General features: G+C 48.3%; 1 protein-coding gene across 2 annotated transcripts; it reads left to right on the top strand.

The window, feature by feature from the left end:
* The first annotated feature begins 133 nt into the window (after nt 1–133).
* On the top strand, nt 134–13,884 carry DRAXIN (dorsal inhibitory axon guidance protein). 2 transcript variants are annotated; one of them, XM_075114280.1, is made up of 7 exons: nt 380–618; nt 7,380–7,861; nt 9,186–9,373; nt 9,944–10,055; nt 10,413–10,502; nt 10,745–10,834; nt 12,866–13,884. In XM_075114280.1, the coding sequence occupies exons 2-7, from the start codon at nt 7,402–7,404 to the stop codon at nt 12,976–12,978; spliced, it is 1,053 nt and encodes a 350-aa protein (XP_074970381.1). In that variant the 5' UTR covers nt 380–618; nt 7,380–7,401; the 3' UTR covers nt 12,979–13,884. The 2 variants fall into 2 exon arrangements, with proteins under 2 accessions (XP_074970382.1, XP_074970381.1); XM_075114281.1 differs by lacking the exon at nt 7,380–7,861 and having other exon boundaries at nt 134–618.
* Nucleotides 13,885–15,870: the final 1,986 nt, after the last annotated feature.

Genomic DNA, 15,870 nt, shown 5'->3' with positions numbered 1-15,870 from the left:
CCTTGCAGCGGGGCACGCTAGTCACCCGGCCCGGCTCCCCACCCCGTTACCGTTAGGCGGGGGCGCCCCTGCGGGGAGCCCGCCCCGCCGAGCCGTACCGGTGAGCGGGGGTCCCGCCGCCACCCCACCCGACCCCACCCCACCCGGGCCGGGCCGCCCTGCCTTTGTCTTCGTCCTTTGTCTGCCCCCGTCCCCGGCCGGGGCAGGGACTGCTCCTGCCACCAGCCCTGCGGGAGCGCGGGGTGTGCGCTCCCGCACCCCCCCCCCCCCTCCTCCGCACCGGGCACCCCCGCATCATGACGCCCTACAGCACCCCCCTACAGCACCCTCCGCACCCCCGCGGCCAGCACACCCTGAGCCCCTCCCAGCCCCACCTCCCCCCGCACCATGCGCCCCAGTCCCCCGGGATTCCCGGCGTCCCCAGTTCCTCCCCACATTCCCCCACTGCCTTCCCCCTGTCTCCTCCTCCTCCTTCTCCTTCTCCTCCTCCTCCTCCTCTCGGGTTTGAACACCCCCCTGCCCCCCCGGCAGACCTGCCTCCCCTCCCGCTGCACGCACAGCCGCTGCCCTGCCCTGCCTGCCGGGCTCAGCCCTGCCAGACCGAGGAGCTGCGGACAGGTAGGCAGCGCCGCCGGCACCGCGCTCCCCCTGCCCCCAGCCCGGGGGTGCATGCTCCGCCGAGCCCATTTCCCTTTGCTTTCCCAGAGATTGGGGGGGCGGGGGGAACGACACTTTCCCACTTTCCGTGCGCCCCGGAGGAGACAAAGGCCGGGGGTGGCGGGGACCCCCCAGTGCCGCCGCCTCCAGGCTGCCGCCGCCGGGGCGCCCCCGGTGCGCGGTGCCTCGGGTCGCGGCGGCATCGCTCGGTGGTGGGAGCCGAGCTCCGAGCCTGGACAGCGCCCGGTGCCGGTGCGCGGTGCCTTCAGCCAGCCCTATTGTCACCCGTGCAGGGGAGCAGGCTCCTGGCTCCCCCGCTCCCGCCGCGGTTCTGCCCCCCGGCTCGGCCTCAGCGCTGTGTGCAGCGCCGTGCACCTTGCAGGGATGAGCAGCGTGGGCTTTGGGGCTTGTGCCCCACCACCCGGCTGCAAGTCCCCGCTACTTGAGGGGCTACTGCAAGCTCCCTCCCGAGATGGCTCTCCCCTTGCGTGGAAGGAAAGTCTCTTCGGACAGAGGCATCGGCCCTCTCGCAGGTAGCTGCTGAGCCCCTCGCGCACCCCAGGGGTACGTCCCGGCTCTGAGCCAGAGCTGCTGCAGGAAAGTGTCCGAGGGGTGAAAGAAGCTTTTCCCACAGAGTCATTGTGTTTGCTGAGCAGTGCGCTGCCACACATGCACACGCCCCAAGCCCCTGAGTACCCGCGGGTTATTCTCTGCTCTTCCTCTGTTGATAAAAGTGAGACCTTGTTTCTGAATTAAATCAATTTGGCATCAGTTAATGGCTTATTACAGCCAGTAATTCATCATGTAGGATTTAAGTGACATTTATCCAATTCACACCTGAAGTCTTCCGTCAACCAGATGTTTTAATGGAAATGGTTTTGTGTTCCCATCTCCTCTCCCTTGCAGAAGGAGGCATTAATCCTACACATTTAGGTTCAAAGTTAGAATGACATGCAAGGAAAAATGTTGAAAGCACAGCCTAACTGCTCTGCCAGTCGGGACACATCCACTCTTCCCCCAGTGAAGATTGGGCCAAATCTGCCCCCCTTCCTCCCTGTCACACTGGCGGGTGCTTTCCAGCTGGGTGAGCAATGACCTTTGCTATTGATTGTGTCTCATTTGTCACTAGGCATTGTGCATTAAACTGGAGAGTCTTCTCTGCTGTGGTGACAGCAAGCGACTATATCTTGGATGCTAATCTCGGACTCATTGCTATTTTAATCTCATTATTGGGTAGCGTAGACTCTGTTTGATAGCAGGTTGCCTATGATGGCTGTGTCAGCCACTCGTGAAGTCCCAGGGGGAAGCAGAGCAGAGGGTACTGCATATTCATTCATGTGCCCCTCTTCCACTTCAATGCAGTGACTTGCTGGGCTGCTCTGTCCCTGGAGGATGTTGGTGCTGCACCCTCCCTGCTCGCACACTGACACTGAGCAGTGAAGCCCTCTGTGCGGGTCAGGCTTGGCACAGGAGAAAGGGTGCCATGGCTGTGGCTGAAGGAGAGGGGCACGTAGTGACTTGAAGGATTTGCAAGGTGTCCAGTGTTCATCAAAGCCAGGGTGCTGGAGCTTAGCAGTGACTCAGTGATGAGTACAAAACTGCTGGCTTGCTCACAAGCTGGGCTGCAGGAGAGGGTATCTCGTGGGTCACGCTGTGTGAACAAGCCGCTCCTGTCCTCAGTGGTTAGGCAGGCAGAGCGCAGTCTGTCAGCCAGAGCTACCGGCAAAGGGAAGAGATTGCCTCGGCCAGTGGGTCAGCGAAAGGGAGTCCCAGTTCCAGCCCTTCAACTAATGTTGAGTGTGTCTATGAATGTGTATTTTGTGATTCTACGTGAATTCTATGATTCTGAGAGTCACATTTCAAGTGGCCACTGGGTGTGAGTCGCCCCCAGTAAGATGCTTTGTGGAGGCACAGGGGCAACTACAGCTACTAGTCAAACCCCTGCAAACCTGAGTCTTTATGTCCTGTCTCTTGTGCCACTGTGCAATTAGTGTATTAGTGAATTTGGCCCTTTCTACAGTGGAGAGCTGTTTCGTGGTGGCTGAAAGTGAGAGAAAACAACACAAGCAAAAGGCAGGTAGATGTTTCAAAGGGTGGTGGCGGGATTCAAGTAACCTAGCCTAAACAGCTAAATAGAGAGGGAAAATCTCTCACACCAAACAGTCATGAGGGACAAGGAAACTGTGGAGTCAGATAAATATGAAAGGCAAGGTACGTAGGAAAGGTGATGGATAAAGGAAACTTAAGGAAGGAGGAGGGTAGCTTTGAAGGGGGACCCAAAAGGGCAGGAGATCTGTGAGCAGGGCACTCTGCTGCTCTGTCATCCCAAGGTTGTCTGGGCCAGCAGCAAAAAATAAAATATTCTTTACAAAGTGAGTGTGCAAGAAATGTTGGAGAGAAGAACAGTGTTATTACTTTTGCCCCAGGGAGGAAAAGAGAAGGGTGCATATAAGATTACCTGTCTGCTTTTGGGGACTCTAGAAAGCTTGGAGAGATCCCTTTGAAATGGGAAGGTCTCTTGGCAGATAGTATATGAAGCTTCCCAGCATTTGCCTCCAGAAACAGAAAAACAGATGGAAAGAGACCCAGCAGGGAAGTGAAATCTCATTTATCTGCACAATGCCATCCTCCTGGCTCCAGCCAGCTCTCTGCATGTCAGCTACCATAGAGCCTACCCTGTCCATTCTGCTCCAGGCCTTCCCAAGCCCATCCATCACCCTGTGGCTTCTTATTTACAGGGAGCCTGGCACACGAAGCTGGGTTTATTGTCTATCATCCCTGCCACACATGCACACGCACACAACACCCATGTAGATGCATATACACTTTGTCTATTGCTGCAGCTTGGGATTGTCTGGAGTCCGGGAATTCTTTACGCACTCCTGCCAAAGTCTGAGCTTATCAGAGCCAAAGAGAAATCTGGCCCAGAGTATGTACTTGGGCCTAGCTTAGTGCAGCCCTTAAGCATACAAACCGCATCACTGTGGTCTGGGGTGATAAAGGATCTTGATACTCTCTATTTCTTGGTTCAAGTGTGTTGCTTCTCTTGGCTGTGACATGAAGTCAAAAGTTAAGGCTAGGACTGTCATGTATCATGTTTTAAGGCAGCTACGTGAATGAACGTAGATGATCTGATGGTCCTGCTTTGTCAAATACAAAACAAATACAGCAGTGGCAGTTTCAGAGCCTAATTCCCCACCAAGGTGACATAACTGTATTTATAGGGGAAAAAACAGGCCTGAGTTTCTATGTACCTGCTCAGTCCATGGCTGCCTGGCAGGATTGCAAGCAGAGAGCAGAGTAATAGCAGTTGTATCAGTGAGTACAGAGAAAGAGACTGCCCACAGGGAAAGTTACTCAAGATGCAAAACAACCCCTGATTTCCCTTACAGGGTTGTGACCATCCACTAGCAACCCAAAATGGATCAGAAATAGTGGCTGAGAGAGAGCACCGCAACTTATTCATCAGCCCTGAGCCTGCACCCTGGGTAGTGCTAAGGCCTTATCTTTGCTTTACACATTTTCTTGTTACTAGGCAAATTTGCTACCTCAAGAGGCAGGTGGTTCATAATCCTGAGGAGATATATATTTTTATATATATATATATATATATAAAACTGAAGTGCAAGGCACTGGGTGGAGTAAGGAGGATGTGGGTCTCTTGTTGTGAAGAACTACAGGGGCAGCTTAACTTGGCAAGTTCTTTAGATATTTCCTTTATTACTATATGAACCCTAAGAAAAGGATGAGTTCTGGACTTCTGACGTGTATTTGTTTTAGCGCAGTTTAGGAAAATCATCTCCTTACAAAACCAGACTTCTTTCTGCCTGGCCTATGTGTCTGGGCAGAACGTCACCCTTTGCAGAAAAGGTGCATCAGCAGTGTGAGACCATTGCTGTCACCTACATCAACAAGCCCGGGGCTAGCACGGGCTTCTTTTGTGGACTGTGGTTGTAACAGAGGAGAGAGTGGAGTTTACTTTGGTGCTCAGATATTGATGAACTTGAGCACTGAGGAGAACCAGGGATGCCATTGTGTCTTCTAGCTGTCTTTTGGAAGTGTGAATTTTACAGCTTCTATAGGGTAAGAAAAATGCAGAATGTAGGAAGAGGTTTCTGACGTTAAAGATAGATCACGACATGCAAATAATTGGTTAAGAGAAGGCTGGGACTTCTGTGCCTCTGGCAGAGCAGTGTTGCGTTAAGCCAAGGTACCAAAACTTGTGCATGCACTGTTTTCGTTTGGCGAACGGCTCAGACCTCCCCTGACAACAGTGCAGGGCAGGTATTTATCTGCATTATTAATGCAAGATTGCCATTGACACAGTAACACAGCATGTTAGCCTGCCCTCTCAGCCAGTGCAGGGATGAGGCAACCCACGTGCTCTAGCTGCACTTTCATCCTGTGTCATGCCAACAAGACAGCTGGGCAGCTTAAATAAATGCCCCCTGCACGTTGAAGCAGACCTTCTGTATAACTGCCCTGCAGCATTTAGCTGCTTTCTAGCTCCTGCTGAAAACCAGAATCCACAGCTAATGTGTCTGTCGGGTTCACCATCAAAGAGCCCATGTCTGTGTGAGTGAGATAGGAGACACCTGCCTTGCATTCTCTTTGCACTTGTTCTCTCCTCTTGGCATTTTGCCTACAGATGAAAAGGTAAGATGCTGTTTCCAGCTCTTTGAGTTGTTCTGAATGCTGCCTTGATGCAGCTGGTTTGCTCTGGTTCTTAAAGAGAAAATCCTAGGAAAAAACAAAGACTGTAGATGCAGAGCTTGGGTTTTGCTTGGTTGCTATTTGTTCCATTGAGTTTGAAGCAGGATTTCAAGCGCTTTCTTAATAGATTTAGCTGTTGGCCTGGTTTTCCTTTGTTCCAGGTAGCTGCCAATAAAGTACTATTTCAGTGTTATGCCTTTGGCAAATGAACCACCCAGCACCTCCTAATTCAGTACTCAGGTAGCGGTTTGTTGTCCTCTGTGGCCAGTAGAAAGCCCTGCTTTTCAGACACTGCATTAAAGAGAAGGTCCCTGTGCTGCCTACCTCTTTCCAGGGGAGGTCTGAGCTGAAAATCTGCACCCAGGCTCTAAGCAACAAGAGAGATGAATCTTGGAAAGGCAGAATCTGCTGGTAAATGAGTAAGCAGGCTTTTCAATTAAGAGGATGAAGACATCTCCCTGCAAACTTCCCAGGTGCTCCATGAGGCTGGGGCTACTATGATGGCAGAGGTTTCACTGACTCAAAACATTTCACACCTGTCTCACAGGTTAAAAGAAAAGAGGAGAGGAAGAACCAAGGCCATTCTTAGGGTGTCTCCTGTCAGCTTCACAAAAAGGCACTGAGATTGGCCTAAAGGGATGTTACCTGCTGCCCTTCACAGGTGACAATGGCTGGTCAGGCAGAAAAACACCTGGAGGAGGGAGTACAAGCCATTGTAATTATGCAGCAAAGTGGTTTGCCTGGTGAACAGACAGATGGAAATCAGGTGCAGCTGGGGGCTGGGGTGCAAGAAAGATGGGGAGGAGGTCGAGTGAAGAGCTGTGGCTGTAACTTTGTGAACAGTATTTCTCAAATGTAAGCATAGGCCTGGTTTTGTGACAGTGTCACAGGGAACTCTGGCTTTAAGAATGCCTTCATCCGACCAGCTTGAGAGGGACAGTCTGAGAAAGCTACCCCAAAGTGAAAAGCTGCACTGGAAATGCTGAAAATCCCTTTCCCCCTTTTGTGGGAAAGGACAGGGGAGAATGACCTAACTGGAGAAGCGTCTGACTTCTGCAATGTCCCAAAGCCATGTCTCATAACACAAACCCAGGGATGAAGGAAGACCCTCAAAAATATTACCGTGAAGCAGAATGAATGAGAATACTGTGCAGCCACTGTGCTGAGGGACCTGGTCTCGGTGTTCTTTGGACTTAAATTACCCTCCCAGTGACAGCCTCACCTGGTGGGGTAAGGTGAAGTGACCTGTGTAGGGTCAAGGAGGGAAAGTGGGACAAGCTAGGGAAAACTCAGTCTGCCTCCCTGCCCTTGCCCCTTGGTCTTTAGACCAACATCCCCTGCTCTGCTGACAGCAGAAAGTTTGTTTCTCTGCTATATTGTGAGGTATTAGCACAAAATTTCCAGTGTTTTTTCTTCCCTTGACCAGTTTCAGCCACCCTGAAGCAGTATGTGTGTGCATGTGTGTGTCTCTCCGTCTTGAGCTGCTCAGAGCTGTTGCTGGTCCTGCAAGGCCACCATCTGCCTCCAGTTCTGTTCATCCTAACATCTTCATTGCAAGGAAACCAGCAGTGAGGAGAGGCCAGTGCCAGCCAGGCCCAGGATGCCAACCTGGCAGCAAACAGCCCTAGCCAGACAGCTGGTGCTGTGCAGGCGGCTCTGGAGCTGTGGCCTGCAGGAGCCAGCCTCCCCAGCCCCTCAGATGGTAGGCTGTGAATGGGAGGGTAGGGGGGCTAGTCAGGAATCAAAGGGAAGTGTCCTACTGATTGATGGCCCTCATTTGCACATGAAACTGGGACCTCTCAGCCCTGCAGGCCCTGCACGTGTGTCTCAGCTGCTGTAACAAGGGCTGGGACAGGAGGAGGTAACCAAGGAGGGGGAAAAAAAGAATCACTTCCAGCTCTGGACACCATAATTGGTTTCATCCAAGTGTCCTAGGTCTGAATCGTGCTTGCCTTTACAGTTCCTAGAATTTGGTTGCTTTTTTTTTTTTTTTTTAATTTTAATTGCAGGTGAGGCAAAGCACCCAGGATTATGGCAACTTCTTCCACCTTCTCCTCTCCTTTCCTTTTCCTGTGTGTGCTGGTTCTTTCTGACATCAGTCTTGCAGTCTCCCTGGACCCTGCCACAAAGCTCAAAAATGTCCCAGAGAACAACAACCATCTTCAAAATCAAGAGATGTGGCTGCAGCAGCCCAGAAGTGGGCACCACCACAAGCATGGCTTGGCCAAGAAGGAGAGGGTCCATGCCATGCCTTCTAGAGGGCAGCCAGCAGGGGAAGAGGCCCTCAGAATGGGTAGCGGAGCTCCAGCTGTGGAAGAGCTGGCAGCAGAGGGACAGCCAGCAGCCCTGAAACAGAATAAGGATGTGTTCCTGGGTTTTGAGCTCCCATATCCTGAGAGGGAGAACCAGTCCCCTGGGTCTGAGAGAGGAAAGAAGCAGAACCGAGAACATCGGCGACACAGCCGCAAAGACAGGCTGAAGCACCACAGAGGTATTTGAGCTCCAAGGGAAGCTGAGGCTGTTGGGTCAGTGGAAATGAGTGTCACTTGTGTGAGGGCAAGAAGATGCAGCTGTGGTTGAGCCGCATGGGTATGTGGAGGGTGTGGGATGCGTGCTTGCTCTGGGGAGAAATCTGCCAAACAAAAGAGGCACAAGAAAAAAGGGGAACTCCAGAACCAGAGGTTTTTAACTGCTGGCTGCAATTTTGGGAAAAATGACCTGGTTTGCCTTACAGGGGGAGCTCTGAAAGTTTCTAGGACCTGAGGGGTTGTTTTGGGGTGGCCTCCTCTTTTTTTGCTTTTTTAGTAAATGGTTCAATATATGAACAAACACGAGCCAAGCCAAGCTCAGTCTCTCCTTTGACTTTGAAAGATTACTAGAACTAGAAATAATACAAAACTTCTACTTAGCTTGAAAATAAATTTCTTCTCATCAGAGCTTGTATTCTTCTATATTTATGCTGAACCACAAAGAAATATAAATTTTGCATGTGTGAAATTGCACTAATTTAAAACGTTGCTTGTTTTTGACTGGGACTGCTTTCCTTTGCAGGTCAAGTTGTGGGTGTGTGTCTCTGTGGTATGGTGTGCTCAGTGTGGTAAATCTTTAGTTCTGTTAAAGCCAGGCAATTTGTGGCAATCTACACTATTTGACAAGCTGGGTGTCGCTATCCCCGAGTTCCAGCTGTCACTCCTCCCTGCATCAGTAAGAACTCTATTGTCTTCTTAGGGAACTGACTAAACAACTCATGTTAAGCAATATAGAAGAGTATGCAACAAAACTGGTTTGAAGCAATGTTTGCAGACTACAAAACAGGCCTTGTTTCTTTGGTTTAACTTAAGGTCTATTTTTAAATTAATACTTAGGAAAAGCAGGGCCTGGGCTGAGAAGATATTCTTATTTCAAGTTAGGTAGGTCCTGACTTAAGCTAAATTGAAATAACCCACTACTAAAAATCAGATAAGAATGTGTTCACAGGTATTTGCAAGCAGCTTAATCCATCAGTTTTAAAATGTACGCTTGAGACCAGAAGAAATCCTTTGCTTCTTAAGCAAGACATAGACATATCTTCAAGAAGATGTGATTATGTATGACTTAAACGTGTAAAAATCAAGATGCATATACTCTGGACCTGATCTATCACTTTAATTTAATAGCACATGACTCCGTTTTACGCTGGTCTAAACAGCAGATCAGGGTGGTAGAACACTGCCCAGTGGCTGGATGAAATCTGAATTCATCTGAGTTAAATATATGGCACATGGAGGGAAAAGGGGTGAGAAAGCTAATGCTATTGTACCTGTTGCCCTCTGCAGGGAAGACTCCTGATAATGGGCCAAGTTCCCTGTATAAGAAGCCTGAAAGCTTTGCAGAACAGTTTCAAAACCTCCAGGCAGAGGAAGCTACAGGTCTGACTCCCACCATGCTTCTCATCACTGCACTGGAACTAGCTGTTTCCACAGAAGAGCCTCCTGTTCTTCCAGCCACATCACCACGGTCACAGGTAAAGAGGAAGCTGGTAACTGCACCGTACCTCTGATGCAGACAGAAATCTCCTGCAGCTAAGGTCCAGTTTTTGGTTGGTTTATTTCTTTTCAGTTAAAGGTAAGTGCTTGCTTAACACCAAAGCCAGCAAAAGCAAAAAAAAAAAAAAAGCAGCTCTCTGTCTTGGAGACATCTAAACTCCTTTTCTTCATAAGCAGTTCCTTTAGTCGCTTCTCTTCCCTGCCCTACCTCTCCCTTAGCTAGCCATCTTCATTCAGCTCGGAAGACCAGAGAGGCAGTAGGAGCACATGGCTGGAGAGGCAGCATGTCCTAATGCTCCTTGCTCACCTTTTGTCCACACATAGAAGCAGTGGAAACTTCCCTCTTGGCTTCCGCTGCAACAAGGGAAAGCTCTTTCCTTCTGAAAATGAGATGCCAAGAAACCCCAGTGGACAAGACGGGGTGTGGGGAGGGGACAGAAATCATAAAGCCTTTTTAAGGTCTAAAAGCACCAGGAAAATTTGCAAAAGACTTCAGTGTCACTACAGAGGTGTAATCCATTGTCTCTTTGGTTTCTTGTGATTTGCAGGCCCGCCTCAGGCAAGATGGGGATGTGATGCCCACCCTAGATATGGCACTCTTTGACTGGACAGATTATGAGGATCTCAAACCAGAAATGTGGCCATCTGCTAAAAAGAAAGGTGCTAAACTTCCCTGTCCTCTTTCCCAGAAGTCATTCTGTAAGGCTTGTCCCGTGGTTAGTGTTCACAGATGTGCTGAATCATGTGAGATCACAGTGGTGGGGAAAGAAAGGAAAAGCATAATGCTGATTGTGTTTTGTGCTCAGTTTCAGAATGTTTCTCATTTGGATGCATAGTTTGAGGGCAGAGGAAAAAATGACAGACGGAGGGTTGAGAAATAGGGAGGAGATTAGACCATGAAGGTTTACAGTTCAAACTCTTGAAGTTTGAGGCTGTTTTTACCCTGGAACAATATAGGCTCCAAAATAAAAACACTAGCATGAAATTTTCTATCAGCCTCTGTTTTTTTTTCCATAGAGAAACGCCGCAGTAAGAGCCCCAACAGCGGAAATGAAACAGTGACAGCTGAAGGAGAGCCATGTGATCACCACCTTGACTGCCTCCCAGGTCAGGATCAGCTCGGTAGAGTCTTCAGATATAAGATTATTTGAAATCTAGCCCAGGTTCTAAGACAACTATCCTGATTTTTTAATACTGATGGAAAGTGGCATGCAGAGGGGAGGGCAGAGGCTCTCTAGGTGTGTTGTGGGAACAGATGATATCTGTACCATGCAGCTGTCATGGGTGTCAATAGCCCTACAAGGGAAGAGGATAAATGAGCTGTGCTGACCCTTGTTCCTGTGTTGCAGGCTCTTGTTGCGACTTGCGTGAGCACCTCTGCAAACCACACAATCGAGGCCTTAACAACAAATGTTATGATGACTGTATGTGCACTGAAGGTGAGTTCAGCTCTTTGCTCTCCCCCTTCCAGCTGGCTTCATAGTTGGCTGCGTTGACTCGGAATAGTGGTTTGCATGTGAAAACAGGAGCCATACTCTGCTGCTCTTAGCCTTTCCCTGCAACTGACTCAGTGTGACCATTGAGTTGTCTAGGATATCTTGTTCTCCATCTTGAAAACAAAAATCCTGATATCTACAAACCTAACAGAAGCAGCCACAATATATTAACACTTCAATGGTGCTTTCAAGTATCACAAGTTATAAAAACAGACTACTGTCCTTGTTTTACATGACCATATGCCTAATATGACTTTCCTGAGTTAATTTCAACCGAAACTGTTGCAATTTAGTACATGCGGAAAGGACATAGACCTTTGTTTCTTAAAACTATTTCTGAAGAATCCACAGCAGCCCTTAATGGACAGTTGTGTTATGAAGATGTTGAAAGGCACTCTTCTAGTCTGAACATGTTCAAGATCAGCTCCAGGCACTGCGTCTTGTCTGCCAGAACAAAACTCTGGTGGCCAAATTTTGTGACCTGTGTTGGGTACCTAGAGACTTGAACCAGGTCATTCACCCAATTAAACAGACTGCTTTCTGGAATTGCAATGTTACATGATAGTCTTCACCTTGGGTGTGTCGTGTAACACTTGAAGTTCCTCCTCAAAGTTGATATTCTGATAGATTAGCCTAGAAAAGTGTTTCTGCAAGCCTAATGAGGGCTGCTCCCCACCCCCCCACCCCCTGGCCCTGCTTTATGCTTAAGCTAGTTATAAACTGATGCCAAATGTTCATCCTCTGTAGCGTTAAAAAGATCCCCAGAGATGTAGGGTCCAGATAAGATAGACAAGATGCCTAGATAAGAGCAGAGCTCTGATCTTGTGTGCTCTCCTGGGAGACCAGACTGCCCTGGGGGGTTTGGTAATGAGAGGCAAAACCCCAGCTTCAAGGTAGCTGGTCTCAACATAGCCCAGGAACATGCACTCCAAAAGGCTGCTCAGTGACCTTTGGCATCGGCTGGATCTCCCGTGTATAAGTACTCAAGGACAGTTTATGGGCTGTCTCATCATAAAAGCTATAAATCCTCAGCCTCCCCCACTCTGGGGATGCTGGCACTGTTGCTATCTGCTGCCTGCTCTGGAAGCAAAAAGAGTTGCAGTTTCTAGGATGATCAAATCAGCTTCTGCCAAACCCAATGACCAGATCCTGGGCTACTGAGAATCAGGGCTTTCATGAGAATTATTTACGCATAGGCTGTACTCTGTCTGGCCCAACTAGCTATGCCTTCTGGTGTAACAAAGTCAGACAATAGACACCAAAAGATAAAACTATCAGTGCCAGAAACTGATGAGTTACCTTCACCAGAGGTTCCCATTGCCTTCCACTGCCATGGGTGAATAGGTACTGATGTTTTTTACACATAAAATGCCTTCTTTCCCTTTAGTATTCATCAACACTTTATCAGATAGCTTCCTTCAGACCCTGCACTTCCAGCATCCAAAACAGAGAAACTGAAGATCAGCAGTGAGCTTTGGATCAGACCTCCCAGTAATATACTTCAAAGTCTCTTCCCTCCTCTCCTGAAGCTTCAGGGAAATAAATAGCAAGGGGAGCTCCCTAGCCATTGCTGCTGTACATTAAGTCTATAGTAATTTCCCAATGGAGAGATCACTTAGACAGTAATGGGAAGTAATAGGGGGAAACCAAGCAGGGCTTCCATAAAATCACTGGAAACCATCTGGATAATTCATCGGTATTTCAAGAAGCCAGTGAAACCTTCTGCCTGAGCCAGTGAATCCCAAACCAGAACAGTGAGCCAAACAGAATAGTGGGACCCGGAAAGCAACATGCCTTGCCCATGTGAGGCATTTCTCTGCCACCTCATTTGACACAGCTCAGGTCTCCCAGCTCTGGGACTGTCCCCACTGCAGCAGGTGCTGTCAGGAACTGAGGCCGAGAACTAATTGTTTGGCATTATTGTTGTAGTGAGCCCTGGTCCCTCCTGCTCACTTATGTGTGTCTTTTCCATAGGGCTACGTTGTTATGCCAAATTCCACCGGAACCGAAGAGTGACCCGGAGGAAAGGGCGCTGTGTGGAGCCTGAATCAGCCAACGGAGAGCAGGGATCATTCATTAATGTTTAGGAGGGAGGGACTCCTGCCTGGATGGTCATGAGGTGGTGTCAAACTATTTATACCTAGCAATTGGAATTAGAGGAAAAAGACAAGAAAATGGCTGAAGCTGCAGGCTCTGAACATGCCAGGTTCCAACCAAACTGAAGCTCATGTTAATTACAAATAGAGTGGCCTCAGCCTTTTCCATACCAGGGCTGCACTCACCCTCCCTTCCCCCGGCACATTCCTGCCATCAGGATGAGGCCCCTCTGCCGGTTAGTAAGAGATGATCATGACTGACGTTCTGATGGTCCTGGCAGGAAAAGGCTCTGTAGTTTCTTCTCTCAACAGAGGCAAGATATGAAAGTTCCTTCAAGTCAAAGGGGATTTGAGCTTAAACTTTACCCCTTAACTATTGCTTGAGAAGAAAGGTAGATCCTCCTTAAGGACCAGAGGTTCCTAGGAGACAGGAAGCTTGTAGCCTCTTGGTGGAATCAAACATGGGAAATGGATCAGCAGGAAGCTGGCTGCCCAGGTGAGAGGGGACCCCCTGACAGAGCTCTTGCTCTCTCCCTTGTTCACTGCTACAGACAGATATTCCCTAGCTGTTACACACTACCGCTTCCTACCTGTCTTCTTTGGGACCATCCAGTCCCACTCCTTCCTTCCTTTCTTGCTTCCAGAGAACTACCTGGTTTCTGCAAGGATGTGGCAAGACATCCCAGCCTGCAGCTCTCACTCATGTAGTTATCCTGCCAAGTCTGTTATTTTTAATGCTTATTTTTAGGAGCTTTCTGGGGAAGTGATAGTTTTCCTAGTGAGCCAAAAATAAAATTTTTGGTAACAGGAGATAGGGACAGGCTGTTCCGTTGTAGTAAATCCTGTGACATGTTGCATGTGTGTTTCCATGATATGTAAATAAAGATATGATAGATATCCTTTGTGCAATCCTTCTGTTTCTTTGACAGCACCTAAGGATGTGTCAAGAGCCAGAAAGGCCTATATGGTAGCACCGATGATTTCAGGTAATCACACAGAGCAATTGTGCCACTTGATAGAAAAATTTCTCTACCCAAATTGGGGATCCAAGCTTCCCTGTATCCTCACTCAAATTACAGCTAATAGTCAGTTTCTGCCTGGCGTAGCCATCCAGATATTTAAAACTTCTTTATATTACTACTTAGTTACTGGCATCACTGATACATCGGAGGAACACAGGCTACCTGTGTTAAACAAGAGTAGTGTTAGTTGGTAAATATGTTCTTTTCTACTGCTAACACCCCAGTACCCTGGCCTCTGGTGGGAGAGAGAGCTCTGAAGCCTTTTAAACGTTCAGTTCAAGAATCTGGAGATGTACAGATTTTTTGTAGGAACAGAAATATTAATCCTGGGGCTGTGGTCAGAATCTTCTTCACTAAACTGCTTCCCTAAACCCTGCTGTGTTCCACTTAGCTAGGCAAATCTCCATTTTGCACTCCTGTTTCTGTTGAAGTGTCACTCTGCATTGTATATTCACTCAAATGCTGCTAGCATAATAGTTTATGCCCCTAATATGATGAGTGGCCAGTCATGACTACAAAGATATGCTGTGAATACAGTATTAGTTCTGACCCACATACACCTGCACTGCGAGGAGGTATGCTAAAGGAGGAATTTGTAAAGGAGCATTTCGGCAAAAACCTACCACTCTGTTGAATGTAGCTATTTAGATTTCTGCTTACAGCATTGCAGTCCTAGCCCAAAAGGCAGGAGTAAAGAAAGGTATTTTGCTTCCAGCTGTATGCCATGGCAGCAAGGATGCAATTTGTTAACCCAGACGGAGAAATGCAGCCCCTCCCTCAGCCTAGATGCAGAATAGTGGGTGGTGCTGCCAGGGCTATTGTCAGTGGAAGCATAAAGGGAAAAAGGCCTTAATTGATGGCAGCCAATTGCAGAGCTCTCAAACCCTGGGTTGTGTGACACCGATGAGAACCACATGCATAGCTATTATCAAAGCCAGGTTTTGCTGCGTTCCAATATAGGAGCAGAGGTCAGTGTTGGAACAGTACAACTGAAAGCAAGCAGGAAGTTCGGCAGGGGTCTTTATCCTTGGTGGTGCAGGTATTCATTGCCCCATACACTAATTACATATGGAATCTGTGTAGGATCCTGGGCAGTGTTTTGGACAAGACTGTTTTGCAAGTGATGTGAAATACTAGTAGGCTTAAACGGCAAGTCTGAATTTGAAGCCAGAGCTTTTAGACTCCAAAAGGAGACTTGCTTCTTCAGCTTGTTTTTTCAGCTTTCAGTCTGCTACTAACTCTGACTATAAAGAACAGATTATTCTTAATTGTTGGGATTAGTTAAATGTCTAAGGTCAGTGAAAATTGATTAATTATTATAAATCAAGTCACAGGATTACTGGATTGATTGCTCACACTGGAATTTCAGAAAGAGAGCTCATGACCAAGACCCATTCTTTCTGAATTGAACAGTGATGTTGCAGAGGTGAAGCAGAAAGGGTGAGCAGTGGCACAGGCACATGCTGCACAGCCACAGCAGTGTGAAATGCATCAGACGACCTGATTTATGTATCAGCCAGATCAACTACTGACTTTGCAATTGCAGTGCAAGGGAAAGCTGTTGAGTAAATAACATGCCAAGGGGTGGAATGCAAGACCAGCCTGTGATATAAAACCCCAGGGAAACATTTGTACAACAAGTCCAGCCCCCTTCTGAGTGTAGCAAAGCTTTTTAGTGCTGCTCTATGCTGTCTCTAGGGCTTGGCAGCAGCTGCAGAACAACAGTATCACTGGGTTACATTTAGCAACTTTCCCCTTCCTTCCCAGTATCTCCCAGTCGCAGCGCAGTGACAGTTCTGCCTTTGGGGGCATTAGGTCTGACTGAGAGAGAGGGAGGCAAATGTCAAGCAAGCCTTGATTT

This window comes from Phalacrocorax aristotelis, chromosome 19, assembly GCF_949628215.1.
Source record: "Phalacrocorax aristotelis chromosome 19, bGulAri2.1, whole genome shotgun sequence".
In the NCBI taxonomy this organism is placed as follows: Eukaryota; Metazoa; Chordata; class Aves; order Suliformes; family Phalacrocoracidae; genus Phalacrocorax; species Phalacrocorax aristotelis.
Note: the sequence above shows the minus strand (reverse complement) of the source record. Positions and strands in the feature narration are given on the sequence as shown.

Excerpts from the sequence above, each read along its gene's own strand:
- DRAXIN (XM_075114280.1), top strand. The coding sequence starts at position 7,402 with ATGGCAACTTCTTCCACCTTCTCCTCTCCTTTCCTTTTCCTGTGTGTG. Across the intron at positions 9,374-9,943 it reads CCACATCACCACGGTCACAG|GCCCGCCTCAGGCAAGATGG; the intron begins GTAAAGAGGAAG and ends TGTGATTTGCAG. Across the intron at positions 10,503-10,744 it reads CCACCTTGACTGCCTCCCAG|GCTCTTGTTGCGACTTGCGT; the intron begins GTCAGGATCAGC and ends CCTGTGTTGCAG.